The 14,992-nt window shown below is 39.0% G+C and overlaps 1 protein-coding gene across 3 annotated transcripts in view; it reads right to left on the bottom strand.

The window, feature by feature from the left end:
- The window catches only part of PDSS2 (decaprenyl diphosphate synthase subunit 2), a 118,040-nt gene that overhangs the window by 3,890 nt on the left and 99,158 nt on the right, over positions 1 to 14,992 (bottom strand). For 2 of the 3 annotated variants that reach the window (XM_053939307.1, XM_053939309.1), the window contains 3 exons: positions 13,605 to 13,778; positions 11,347 to 11,478; positions 7,826 to 7,861 (listed from right to left, as the gene is read on the bottom strand). In XM_053939307.1, the coding sequence (XP_053795282.1) occupies positions 7,826 to 7,861; positions 11,347 to 11,478; positions 13,605 to 13,778 (342 nt within the window). The remainder of the gene's footprint in view (positions 1 to 7,825; positions 7,862 to 11,346; positions 11,479 to 13,604; positions 13,779 to 14,992) is intronic. The other variant, XM_053939308.1, reaches the window with a different exon arrangement.

Raw genomic sequence — 14,992 nt, 5'->3', positions numbered from 1 at the left:
AGTATTATTTAAAAAATACATCATCTTACCTATCTGGTTTAAATAATATATACACACATATCTTTAAAAAAAAAAATCCTAGATGTGACCAAATTGTAAGTCACCGACTTTCTATACATACTTGCATTCATACAGAATGAATGATGCTTCTTATCTGAAAGTGGATTCATTATCTGTATTTAAAGATGAAATTAGCTGAAAGCATATTACAGCACTTGAGTGTTCAAGTCCCAGTTCATAAAAATTTTATTCTCCTCTTCAGTTGGAATCTTTCTGCACTGTGTGCTAGAAAGGAACTTGCCCCGGGGCATAAATGCATCACATAGCTAATTCAACATGTCTTTGAATGAGTGGGAATCAGCCATGTTTCCAGGGCTCTGCAGCAAAGGTGAGGATAGGTGAGATGAGATGCTCTAGCAGCATGCAAAGGTGTCCCTTCCTCTTCTTTGAGGCACAACCTTGTGGGACAGTATAACCCACACATCTTGAAGCAAACTGCTGATTTGCTAAAGCTTATTACAAAGGATTAGCATAACTTCTAATACTCATAGAAGTATATACTGGGATGTAAACAGGAAAGAAAATAGCTCCTAGAAAGTCTTCAAATTGGTAAAAAGCCAGAGGAGCTTAGCTTAGCCATATATATCCCACATATATGTACCATGACTTAGCTGAAAGAGCAGAGTCTGGAAAGGGGGAGAATCCTAACACGAGGACACAATCCTTTTACACGCCTGTCTTGCGTAAGCCCTCAGACACATGCACTGCTTTGAAGCCAATACAATCACAAAGCTTGTGTCCAACTATAGGCAGAGGAATCACTACACAAAAATCAGACTAATCTGCTGTTGAATGTTTCCCAGCAAAGTTCAAGGAATGTCAAAATGGAAAATACCTGCTTGTATGGAAAGCTTTTCGGTTAGAGATCATCCCACATAACGAACAATTTATAGGCCTTGAAACTTACCTGTTTTGTATTCCATTTGCTGAAGCAGCTGGTCAGCTCAAATAAGCATACACAGAGGCAAAGCAGTCTGAACTAACCAGACTGACATACTAGCTCTATCTCAGTAGGGGTTATAAGAGGGAAAAAAGAAGTACAAATTTGGCTTTTTGCAGTGGGAAAGTTCTTAAAGAAATACAGGAACTTACTCTGTAACAGACCAGGCTTCAGCAGCCCTGATGTATGCAAAAGCCCCCTAATTTAAGCCTTTAGTAGTACTCTTGGTTATATTAAAGTTACATTTTCAGACTCTCAGATTTTGAGCTTCAATAACTTTATGTAATGAACTTCACAAACTAAGGACATAGAAGAAAAATCAACATTGTATCCAGTATAGATGCATTATTTTAAAAATTGGATAGGAGCAGCTGATTTTTGCAGCAAATGAACAGAAAAGCAAAATTTACTGCTTTTATTTTTTACTTTATAAATTTTATTTAAGCTGCCTCATTGATTTCTTCTAAATATAAGAATCTGCTCTTTTAGCCTCTACTTATACGGCATATTTAATTTTGTGCATATTTCCACTTGTAGGAATAATTTAATCCACATAATCTCCTTCAGAATGATATTCAGTAATTAAAACTGAATACAAGTCAAAACACAGATTGCTTAGCTACACTTTTCTCCAGTTGAACTGCTAGATATACTGCGTTTTTGCTTTTAAGCTTTTGTTCAGACCATTGGCATTAAAGACTTACTTCATTCTAGAAGTGCCAAGACTCTGAAAAAATCACCAACTGGGTTTTGGTTATTTAAATTCAGCTTAAAGAATAGTCTTGCAATAGCACAGCCAAGCTGAGGCTCAGATGAGATGTGATCTCCTCCACAACGTGTCTGCACTGTTATACAATCTGTGCCCTTGCAGATACTCAGAACTTAACTGAGCAAACCCACACTGGCTCTGCTTTGAGTGAGAGGCTGGACCAGACATCCCCCAGAGGTCCCTTCCAGCTTCCATTACTGTATGATTCTGTGAAGAGAGTTCACACTACCATGTTTCTCAGTCTGCTTGTTTTAAAAAGGCAAAGAGAGGATTTCTCATCCATACCACAGAAGTGAAGGATTTGCCTTTCAGACCAACTGCTCTGGATTGCTGTTGGATAGAACAGCTGGTATGAGGGCAGCAAGAGGTCAAAGAGGAAAGCTAGGAATTGCTGGATTTTGGAGACTGAAGAACTAAAGGAGTCAAAAACTAAGCAGGTGTTTGAGTACAAAGTCAACTAATTTCAATTCTTCTCTGCTGAGACACTTCTGCTTCATGAGCCAAAGCAAAGAAGATTCCTTTCACACAGTGCTACCTGTAGGGAGCAACAAATCGGGGGCAGGGTGGGGCGGGGTGGGAAGACTCACTGAATATGTGGTGAATATTTTGGCTGTAATAGACTTTATATGCAAAAGGAGAAAGAGAGCATTGAAATTCCTGATTTTGTTTTCCTTAGTCCAACCTAGGATTAACTATTTCCAATTATTAATTATTTCAGATTAATTATTTCAGTGGCAAAATACCAAAAGTAACTTCAGATTTTTTTTGATGTTGTTTTAAAAGGATGATCCTAAAACAGATAATTTGCTATCTACTGAAATCTTTGAATATCAGGCATTCTTTCTGATCCTGAAGTGAGCTAACACATTCTACATTTCTGAAGTGCACAGTACTTGCTGAAACAAAAAAATCTAAATTGATCTGTGGCTGAGTGATGGAATAATGCTCAAAATGTCTGCAGTGTTCTGCACTGGCTTTCCTAAATTTGTTTTCCCTTTTCTGGGAACAGCATGGTTAATAAGCACTGGTGTTTTAGATTGCTGAAATGTTAACCTTAAAAAAGTATCAACATATTTCATAGGTAGTAGATCAATTTTGTCAAATTTTTTCTTTGTTTTCTAAAGAAGTACTTTGGAATGTTTCAGCATCCATTCTTGTGGCTGGATATAGGGTTGAGCTCTTCCTTCTCAAGAAAACCCTGGACAATCATTTATTTGCAATACTTCATAACATCATAGGAAATAAATTTATTTTTTTAAAATATTTTGTTTGCTATATGCAGCATGATATGCCAGCTGAAACTGGGGCAGTATTTATCAGATATTTTCTGAGAAACTTTTTCTGTACAACAGGTAAAGAAATGCATCTTCAAAGGGCGCAAACACCCTGCAGAAGCCTTCATTAGCTGAGTAGAATTTATTTTCTTTATTCATCTGACAAACAGAAAAAAATTCTTTTTACTTCAAACTGAAACCCACACTATATATAGGATGAGAAAAATGTGGGGAGGGTCATCCCCAACAGGAGAGGAAAGATGGCCTGCTTACAGGGAACGCTGCTGTTACACACAGCTCTTATAATACTCTGCCAAAAAATTACAAGCCATCCTAAGACACTGTTTGAATGTACAGATTCTTTATTATTTTGGAAGGGACACCAAAGCCTTTCTAGGTCTTTCACAATGAAGTTAACAAGACCTACTGGTTTTTCAATCTAAACAATGGCAGCTGTGAAGACTCTTTACCCAAAAGCATAATTTTCTTAAATCCCACTAATGCAAATAGTGTTTTTTAATTGTCATATTAGCACACACAAGCAATCAACTTCATATTTATGTTAAAACATATTATTTGCTTTAGTGAAACAAAAGTTATGCTGGATTCTTACCCCAAAGAAGTGGGAAAATACCCACTGATTACAAAGATGCAACTGATCGTTGGTACTGGATGTGCACCTTGATAATTCAGATATTAATTCCAAAAAAAAAAAAAAAGAAAATTGCTTCATCTGAATGGTTTTGGATGCTTTTGTAATACTACTACCATCTAAAAAGTCCCATCTTCATTAAATCACTGACTACGCTCTGTTTTTTATTATATGTAACAAAAGGAACTAATGACAATGGTTGCTCCAAAACAAACAAGACAAATCTTCAGGCAAAACCAACATGGGTCATAAGCATCTACAAACAACAACCCTCTGTTTTTCACTCTTTGCTGCATTTCAGGAGCAAGAGGGTGAGCAGCCTGTGGCCTACAGTCCCATGACACACCTCATGATGACTCCCTGGCATGTTAACAAAGCCATGGGATCACTGTCCCTTACACCAAGGGGCTACAGCCCCGCAGCCAGCACTGCACAGGATGGGTGCACTCGCCGTGGCAGTCGGCAGTGGGGTGGGCAAGGGCAGCCCACACCTCTGGCTGGCCCCTCTGGCTGGGGCTGGCACCTCTGGCCCCTCTGGCTGGCACCATGCTATTGTGATTTATTAGCAGCATGGCAATAGGCGACCACTGAGAAACCTCCTTGTAACCAAATGTGACCTTTCCCATTTTTCTTCTCTCTTTCCTACCATAAGGGAAGTCAAGACTTTAGTGCCATGCAGTGTATGAACAGCTGGATCTACCCCATCCTGACTCATGCCTTCCAGCACTGTACAAACTCAGCTCCTGGTGTTGATGTAGTGCACAATATCTCATATACAAACCAAGAGAGTATGTCATAGCACACTACGCCAGACTATGCCATACTTTCCATGCCAGTTTGGATAAAAGACCTCTGTAACAGACAGCAGAGCAAATGGACAGGGCTACATTTAAAAAAAAAAAAAGTTTTCTATGTCCTCTCTCACTTGAATTAATTTATCTTTTCTGAATATTGCATTTAGAAAAGTAACGAATCATTGCAGTCATCGGCTGCAAAATACAAGATTTATTTATTTATTTAGCATTATATTATAATTTTTGTAGAGCCTTGGCCAGAAAACAAGAATTACTCCTAGCTTACTCATTTCTGCTATTAGCTGGGCCTTTGTTACACTCCTTTAACAAGCCTCTATAATGCCAAGCACCATTAAGGTCTTGGCTTTAGCAGAGAGTTTTTAATCAATGTTATCAAGTGGTCACAATTAAACTGAAAATCTCAATTTGTTGTTTGAGTATTATGCAGCTTATCTTGCACGCAAGGTATGTGTAACACAGATAAAAGCTTCTTGATTTTAAGAACTCTGAGATTTTTGCCATGTACAAATGAGGGGGACAGGGAAGTTGCTGTTTCTTTCAATTACATACATTAAATTTGTCCCTTACATGAATTGGTACTTTCCCTTTTATTATCTGAGAAACACCACAAAAAACAGCTGAAACAATTTTTTCCTCTCTGGAAGAGACTTTCAAACACCAAAATGATGGATCAATAATTTGTCTGGATGCAGTGTGATAGCATAGAAAAAAACAGAGTGAAACACTCAAGATACTAATGTGAGAAAATATATATTCAGAACAGGCAATATCAAAAATCCTTCTGACAAAAAGATTCAACAAAGCTGGGATGAAAAATCCCTAAAAATTTTTGCAAAACATAGTGACCTTATTGACCTGACATTCTCAGACCTAATCAAATTAATAGAAAGCATTTAACTTCTATATTCGTGCTAGAGACCTCACCAAACTTGCTAGTACAACGTAGGTATTTTTTTGTCAGTGAAAAAAATCGGGGGTACCATTTTAATATAATATGCATCAAAAGAACAATTCAGAATTCTTAAGCAGTCTCAAAATTGAAATAAGACTTTTACCTTTTAAGAAGACATGTTAAATCCATGGATCTCAATTTCTCAAATTAACTTTCATTATTTTAATTGAAAGTGCAGCAAGCAAAGTAAAACTTTCTTAAGTAGGCTAACAACTTTTGTATATGGATATTTATGAGTTTAACTAAGGAATAATATTTTTATCTCAATTGGCACACTGAAGTTCATAATAAAAACTAAGAGAAGAAAAATAATTGAAATTTTCAGAAGTTTTACAGGTAGTTTTGGTGACCTTTGATTTTACAAAATTAAAGAGGAGATATTTTGAAGGCTCAAAGAGAAACAAGCCCCCAGATTTGATTAGGAACATTAAAGTAACTGTATAACTGAATAGAAAGATGAGAAGGGACTGTGATGCTGAGAAGAAAAGACTAAGCCATGTGCAAAGCACTGACTCTAGTGATGCAAGAGAAAGGACGACACAGCAAAAAGCAAAAAAAAAATAAATACTAATTTGTACAGCACAACATATCCTCTAATTGGCTGTGCGCATGTGCTGGTCAAGTCATTCTGCTGGGGACAGCTGCAGGTTCCTGAGTTCATTTAGCATCGATATAACTAATGACCACTTTTACTTTAAACCAACAAACATAGAAAAGTGGGACAGGATAGCCTAGGCTTTTGAAACTGACCTCTTAAAAAAAAAAAAAAAGCTGGAAGTTGTTTGAACTCACAAAAGTCACAAGAATCATGCACAATTTTCCACTATCATTCACCTCATAATATCTTTGCTTGTGCAAGAGATAATTACCCAAATCCAGCAAAAATCATGTGCCTTCTGACAGAAGTCAATTGCTCAAAATCCAAAACTTGAAGGGCTTTCTCTCCTTCTTTACCTTTTATTCAAGTGTCCAAGTTGCCTAAGCATAATGTAAGTTTTTAAATTTCATGTGAAGGATCCAAGATCTGAAATAACTTCAGTCAAAATACAGAATAGTCTGACAAATGTTTGATTTAGGAAAGCGAATTTAGATGCTTTTCTTTCCCCTTTGCCTTTTTTTTTTCCAAGTATGGAAATTACATTCTGTGGATTTGTGGAAATGACAACCGTGGATCACAATTATAACAATTAAAAGGAGAAAACTCATTCTGGACTTGCAAAAGTAACCTAGCTTAGACATTCACAAGAGTGTCCCTGAGACACATCTGAAGAATAAATCTGGTGCTCTCAGTGGTGATTCAGAAGAAAGAAAACTGATACAATTGTGACTGATGTAGAGAACATCCTAAAAGCACAAAGATTTTAAATGGCAAAGTAAGTTGAGATCCTTCTGCCATTTTAAGAAGGAAGGGCAGAGAGGTTTTTTAATAATCCAAATTGCAATTTTTCATAATACAGAATAATTACAATAATCTGACCCGTACTTGTGTCGCTTCCATATGAGCAGCAATCAGTCAGAGCTGTAACACTCTTCAGGCCCCACTTCAAGAAGCAGCTCTCAATCATGCATGTGGCTCAGTAATTTATGTATTATTTCCTACTGATGCTGGAGATAACTGACTGGACTTCATGATCTGCTTAAAACTCAGAACAAGTCAGGCTCATGTTCAGTGAGCTGGGAACACAGTGTCATCTCTCTCCACCACAAGCGTGCTGTGCTCCAGTATTTAACCAGGGGAACCTTGTCAGCCATCTCCTGCAGTCCTTTAAGAGTTTCAAGGTGTCCCAGGTACTTCCAGTAAAGCTACTTAGTTCAGGTCTGCCTTTATTAGAGGGAGATAGCAAATACAGTGCTGTAAAGCTAGAAATTGTAGTGGGGAATGGAAGAAACCAAATTATTTTAATGGATGGCATGGAACTAAGAAGAGATTTAAAAAAAAAATTAGCAGTGTACTCTCTACCAATAGAGAGAGACCACTGATAGGATCTAATCTGCAAGTGACTCCAGGAAAAAAGAGACAGCAAAAGCCATCAGAAGCCTGGCTTGAAAATCGAGTTTGGGGAAGTAAATGGGAGAAATGACAGTAGAAATGATTTTTCAATAACTATATTATTAAATTACTATTACTAGATACAATATTAAAATACTATTATTAAATAGCTACATTGTATAGTTACAGCAATGCTGTCTATTATTGGCTTTTTAAAATCAAGAAATTGCACAAGCCATTCTCCTGCCCTTCATATACACACATCCAACTTACAACCTAGCTTTAATAAGGAAGTTTCTCTCAACTGTCAAGAATGTTCTTGCAAATATTTTTAAAAAATATTAAAATTGAGATATATATGTAATTTACCAACCTTCTTATAGTCCACAATGTTTCCTTTTCCTTGTGCCTTAAAAAGAAAGAGATTTTTTATCAGACAATACATACTACAAACTAGAGCTGCAAGAATAAAGAATGCAATTAAATGAGCTACTACTTTGAACATTTCTTACTTTCTTTAGGAATGTGATACAGAAAACCCTAAAATACAACCAAATGTGTTACCAGCTTACACAACATGGTTCTGTTTCAGATGAGAGCTGCAGATACTCAGTGTAATTTTTAGTTTTTTTTATTATGACTTGTAGTTAAACATTTGGTGAATCCAAAATGTTTCGGTCTTAAGAAATCTTGCTGTTTGCATTAATTAATCTCTCCCATGAGATTCTGTAATAAACTCTACTTCTTATCAGCAATAATAGGATTTACTTTCTTTAAAGAGAACTCTCTGTATACCTACACTGGCTTGCATGAGGCAATAGTCTAGAGCTCCCAAAAGGGCTGTTGGACCCTGTCAGAGCTGTTACCAGACTGGAGGTGCTTTTGATTTAAGTATCAGCACCACCTTTTGAGTAAGTGACAGATAAATACAACCTGTAACTCTTAAGACATTGAGAAAGAAATACAAATAAATTTTAAATTTCTTCTTGCCCAGATGCAGGCAAATATGTTGTCCAACTTCCTGAATTTTGTCACAGAATGATCTAGAAGATGTCTTTCTCACTTAAACAACCTGAAAACCCTTCCCTGAGATCTGATCTGGATGTGCCATTATCACTTCATCCAACTCCAGCTCTTCTTTTTCCAGATTCATTGAGGAAAAAAAAATAACCTGTTTCTTTCTCTCTAGCTTCCTCAAGGGAAGACCCTAAATCTCATTTCTTCTGCAATGTGTCTCCTGAAAAGGTGTAGATTAGGACCACTACCTCTCCATGTCCTCTGTGGGGACTTCAAAGATCAGCCCAAAGGAGCAGACCAACTGGAATAACGAGAAGAGCTGAGACCTGCACTGAAGAGGAAGCATGGTGGCAAGCATGTGGCAAGCACAACTTCAAAGAGATGTTGCCAAGCTGGCCCAGACTTGTAAAATGAATTAATTTTTTTAAAGGAGGGAAAAAAAATAGAGAAAAGAAATGATAAGAGACTAAACAAACTGAACATGAAGGAGAACAGTATATAACAGAACTGATTCCTCTGAAGGATAAAGGGGATTGATCCACAAAACCCCTTTGCTTCTCTCTTTAGTCTTCTCAAGAGCCAGCTTTTCTGGAATGCATGTTAAGATGACAGCCTGATAGCATTTGGGAGTAGCAAAATCACTGCCAATTACTGCTTCCTTATTTGTATATTCCCATCTTCTTTTATTTGTCAATTTTTATTCACCTGATTGGATCTTACAGCTTCTTCAAAATATATCTAGTAGCTATATTGTATATTAGAACACCAGAAAGATGTTCCTTAACAAGTGCAGATTCACATTGCAGCACAGAATCTGACAATGTGTTTGAGGAAGATGCTTTTCAGCTGCAGCAATAGCAGGAAAGGTCTGCTCAGTGTGCCTCCTCCTGTACTTACTCTCATTACCGACAGCAAGAATATTTTCTCATGATCTGCTCCTGTCAAGCATTCAAGTCAATGGCTGTTGTGCTCCTCCAGGCAGCAACCTCACACAATCTATCTCCTAAGCCTTTTTTACTACAACCATTGCTTTTTTCCCTTTTTTTTATCCTCACAGTAGTACTTTGGCTCTCTAATGTTTTCTGACCCTCATCTCAGACACACAGATGGTTTTTTTACCTTTTACATCAGACTTGCTCAACTGGTTAAGCTTCTGACAGGGCCTGAGTGCAGTGCATGTGCTTTACCTATTAAAACCATACAAATGACATTACATGAAATTGCACCCTTACAAGCACTGCCAACATGAGGAACTCTCAGGTTTGAGTGCTTGGCCTACACTGAATGTCTCATAGTGAATGTGACCGTGGATGATAGCATGTAGTTAATCAAAGATAACTTTCCTCTCTAAACCAACACAAGTCAAGAAAGGCTCCTGGACTAGGTGTTCCATATTGCAACTGGTAGTAGCGGTAGCATAGTAAATACCATGTATAAAGTTTATGTATAATAAATAAATGTATGAAGTACAGTAGTAATAGTAGGTAGCAAATACTTTTGCATAGTGCATGTCACTTGGCAACCCCACCCTTTTCACACAGAACTGCTTCATTGTTTCCATAATGCCCAGTTTTGGTATGTAAATTTAGTAAGCAGACAGACGGCACTCCTGGAGTCCTGCAACCTCCTCTAGATTCTGCAGATGGGAAATTGTTTCAAAGCTTTTATACACTGTGCTGTGGAAATGCCATTATTCTCCAACTGCAATAATCCAAATCCATTTACATTCAACTCACATATGAGCCTTGTGTTGAGATTGTTGAGTTCCAAAAATCCTCATCATGCTTTATGAACTATTAGTCCCTAATTTCAAAGTGACAATAGGATTGCTTCATTTTAAGATTCCCCCACTCTATACCACTGTAGGACTGTAGATGCTGCATACACCTCCCAAAATTTCATGGCTGAAGAGACCATGCCTCTTGTGCGCAGTATGTGAAGGCAGGTTAGAACGCAGAACTAGCCAGAGGTTTAGACTCCACATCCTGTACCTGATTCCTGCTTTCAAACCAGCAAAGAAAGGAGTCATAAGCAAGCACATCTTGAATGAATTTGCTTGTACAGAGCCAGCTTCTTATTGAAGGCAGCAGCCTTTCGAACAAACTGTATAACAACAAGCATGAATTTCCAAACGGCAGTCATCACTGTTGTTTAGACAGACAAAACATGTCCAACTGATGTGGGAACTCAACAGAATGCTTAATTTTGGCCATTTTGGTGCTTCCCTCCCCCTTTCCCTTCTTGCTGTCTTCTACAGTTATCTATTTGTGCTTCAGCAACATCCAGGGAGCTATTCATGGACTTGAATCCTCTTGTGGTACATGACAGTTACCACGTAGTTATTTTATTCTTATTGCCTTCCTCATGTAAAAATTAGAGGGAAAAAGTAGGTAAACAAGAGAATTAAGAACAAAGATATCAGACAGCTAGATCTCAAAACTATTTTGTGGTGGTCAGAAAGCCAAGCCCCACAGATCTTTTCCCTTCCATTGAAAATTACTACTCCCAGCATGATTCTGGCAGAAGGAAATGTGTGCCTACCTTTCAACCACTGTGATGGTTGAAGTTCTCTGCTTTAAGCTGCCAGTGAAAGTAGCTTTACTAAGACATGGGACTGCACAAGCAGTGCAGAGGAACACACATATGCTCCACGCAAATGAATCTGCCTGTCACACTGATATACAGAAGTCTGACAGAACATGACTGTCAGGTCCCTAATTTTCCCCTTGTTTAAAGTGTGGATGAGAGAGGTATTAAGCACTGCAGAGCATAAGGAAACCTCTTGTTAATTTTTGTTCCTGTGCAGATTGAAAGTATAGATAGGAAGAAATAAACAAATGGCAAAACCAGGAAATTCTAAACAGTGCTTTATTTTACCTCTCTAATCTGTTTAAGCCATGCCTCCCTTCCACAGAATTCCTGGTGAAGAATTGCAGGAGCAGAATTCAAACTGAAGGCCATGGTGTCACTAGAAGTTTCTTTAACAAATGGCTGCAGGTCCGAATGTAGCTGGAAAAGAAGAACACACACACATTCAGTTCCCAGGAACAGTCTATACATATCCACCCACTCCTCAAACTGAGGTCCACATCCTGATTCTACACCTACTCACCACTTCCTACTTTGACACTTGTACTCTGGTTGCACTTTTTCAAGTTTGGGGGAGGGATAGAAAGATGTTGAAAGCCTTGCAGTGGTGGAAAGATGTGGAAAAGAGAAGCATGTAGAGTCTGCAAAGACACAGATAAAGGACAGCTTGCAGAGCTGGGCAAGCCATGGGACACAGCCAGGTAGGAGACTGTGGAGTGGCAAGAAACAGAAAAAATATAAAGGAGAGAACGATCCAGTCTTTGGTGGGAAGAAGATCAGGTTTTAATCTGTGCAGAGTACTACATTCTACTTTTGAGTACCTGAGGAAGCACATACAGGATGACCTTTCTTCTGACAAAGCAAATGCTACATAGCTAGGAGCTTTCTATGAAAATTATGCAATCCTTAATACACAACTATGTGTCAATGGTGAATATATTAATATTAAAGCATATACAAAATATTAAGGATATAACTGCACTTGAAGTAATTTACTGGTAGAATTGTACCTAGTAATAGCATATAGTGGCATTCCTGTGGCAGTAGAACTGTGCTTTATAAAACCACTTCCTTCTCCTGTAGGAACTAGAAACTGCATAAATCAACTCAGTTTAAGCAGATGGGAGGTCTGTCTGCCTGTCTCAAGCTACATCTAACCTCACAAATGATGCAATACAGCAGAAGCAGATCTGTGTTCTCCTCTGGACTAACTCTAGCTGCAGACTCAATGTCTTCTACTGGAGGTCAGAGACCTTGTCCAGGAAATCTTATTGCTGTAGAGGTGTAGGATGCTCCTGTCCATATATGGTGACCTCCCTCCTTGTCTTCTAGCTGCCCTCTATGGAAGTTCCCTCCACAGCAGGTTATTCAGAGGGGATATGGCTCAGTCCGCGTTGCTGCAGACAATTGAGCCTCACAGCACAAATCTCTGCATGGCGGCAGCCAAGACCCAACACATTATGTACAGACTGGGCAATGAGAGGCTGGAAAGCAGTGCTACACAAAGGGTCCTGGAGATCCTGGCTGATGACAAGTTGAGCATGAGCCAGCAGTGCCCTAGCAGCCAGGAGGGCCAGCGGTGTCCTGGGGGGCACCAGGCACAGCATTGCCAGCTGGGCAAGGGAGGGAATTGTCCTGATCTGCTCTGCTCTGGGGTGGACTCATCTGTAGTCCCGAGTGCAGTTTTGGGCACCAAAATATAAGAAAGGCATTAAACTATTATAGAGTGTACAAATAAGGCTACAAAGATGATGAAGGGCCTTGAGGGGAAGCTGTATGAGGAGTGGCTGAGGTCACTTGGTCTGTTCAGCCTGGAGGAGACTGAGGGGAGACCTCATTGCAGTTGTCAACATCCTCGTGAGGGGAAGAGGAGCAGCAGGCACTGATCTCTTCTCTGTGGTGGCCAGTGACAGGGCCTGAGGGAATGGCCTGAAGCTGTGTCAGGGGAGGGTTAGGTTGGATATCAGAAAAGGTTCTTCACCCAGAGAGTGGTTTGTCATTGGAACAGGCTCCCCAGGGAAGTTGTCACAACACCAAGCCTGAGAGAGTTCAGAAGTGTTTGGACAATGCTCTCAGGCACAGGGTGTGACAGTCGGGGATGGTCCTGTGCAGGGCTGGGAGTTGGACTCCATGATCCTTGTGGATCCCTTCCAATTCAACATGAATGTGGATCCGTTCCATTCAAACACGACATGTTTCCTCCTGCAACTCCTGTTAATGGGACAGTGGGTTTAGGAATAATGAAGGAGCAGAGAAGGTAAAGTTTTAAGCTGGTGCAGAAAGATGTGCTAGAAGGGAGTTAACAGAGCCTTTAATGTAATGAGCTCCATTGCCAGGAGTGTGATTTTGGTAGTTCACAAGCCCTGTTCATACCAACAGTTTCTGCAAACACCTCACTCCATACAGCAGTCAAATTTCTCAACACTCACCTGCTGGCTAAAGTCTACAGCCTAAGTCATGCAGGATACGACAAAGCTCATGAGCAACACATCTTACAAGCCTTTCCTTCTATATTTAAGCTCCCAGAACAAAAGGAAAAGGTGTACCTTATGACTCATAGACATATGCTTCCCATACTGGAATGCCATGTCCTCGATCTCAGCGCTGTGCTTTGCTAGCTCCATTGCAGCCTGGCAGCTCTTGGCCAGCAAGGCACTGTGTGACAGGAAAACCTGCTCCTTCCACCTAGATATGCCAATGTCATCTGTGAGGCAGTTCTCCTGAAAATTAAACAAAAGCTAACGTGAAAACACCAAAACTGCACGTGTTAAGCTCACAGAAGTTAATAGTGTGGCATGGGTGAGTAACATGTGGTATGTAACAAAGCAAACAAAACTCTGGGTGCCATGGTGCCAAATAAATTCTTTTATTTGGATATAAAGGAAAGTATCAGAATAAATATATTGGCAGTTTCAAACAAAAACCTTTTCCATTTTCTTCTCAAAAAGTACAATGCAAAATATGTGGAGCTGCCAACAGATTCAATATAAATATTTTTAAAATTACTGTATCATGACACTGAACATTAACAGCCAACTATAGCCCTCATGAGGGACTGGGGAGAAAAAAAGCCCCACAGCCAAAACTCCAAAACAAACCCCAAAAAGCAACCCCCCCACCCCCCCCCCAGAGTACACCTGCACTTCAGCCCCTTCCCAGTTACCAAGAACCAACAATCCCAAACAAACTTGAGAAGTCCCTACAATTTCTCCTTAATAGTCAAGAAAAAAAACTAATTATAACAGATGTTGAAAATTCTTATAGACTGCACTGAAAAAATGAAGGGTTGTGACAGAGGACTTGTACCTCTTCTGCTCCCATATTAAGGGTGAGGGGCGACTGAAAGAATTAAAAAATAAATAAAGTTGAAATTTTGAAGTGTTAGGGATTAATTAACTTTCTCGGGGGCCGATAGAGGCATGTCAGTTATGCCTCTACTGAACTTTACCACCTTGACTGTAAGGTCAGAGATGCGCAACCTGTCTCAAAAATCTTTTGTATCCCAAGTATTTATTTGGATTACTCTCCACAGTGTTTTAATTAACACAAATCAAATACTTTCTCCCAAAATCCAAATTCAGCTGCCATTCCTTTGACTCATAAGGTGTTAATATGCTACTAATTCGCTCATATCTTCAAAGCTAGACATTACTTTAATCTGTCTCACATACCGTCATGCCTTTAGGTACTCTCTAAGGGCAGGGGGGAACCCCCAAAACCAGAAAAGATCACAGTTGCTTTGCTTAGAAAAAATAAAATCAATAATGAGAAGCTATAGGGAAAAAAATTAAAGCACAAAAATGTTTAAAATTTTGTAATTTCTCAGTTCAGCTAATCTGTAACATATACTAAGCCTAAATATATTCTTTAACAGAGTAATATAAAAACCCCTCATATACAACAAACCTTTTCCTTCGAAGTGATGTCAATTAAA

Source organism: Vidua chalybeata, chromosome 3 (assembly GCF_026979565.1).
Source record: "Vidua chalybeata isolate OUT-0048 chromosome 3, bVidCha1 merged haplotype, whole genome shotgun sequence".
NCBI classification, from domain to species: domain Eukaryota; kingdom Metazoa; phylum Chordata; class Aves; order Passeriformes; family Viduidae; genus Vidua; species Vidua chalybeata.
The sequence above is the reverse complement of the archived record's forward strand: the minus strand, read 5'-3'. Positions and strand labels throughout refer to the sequence as shown.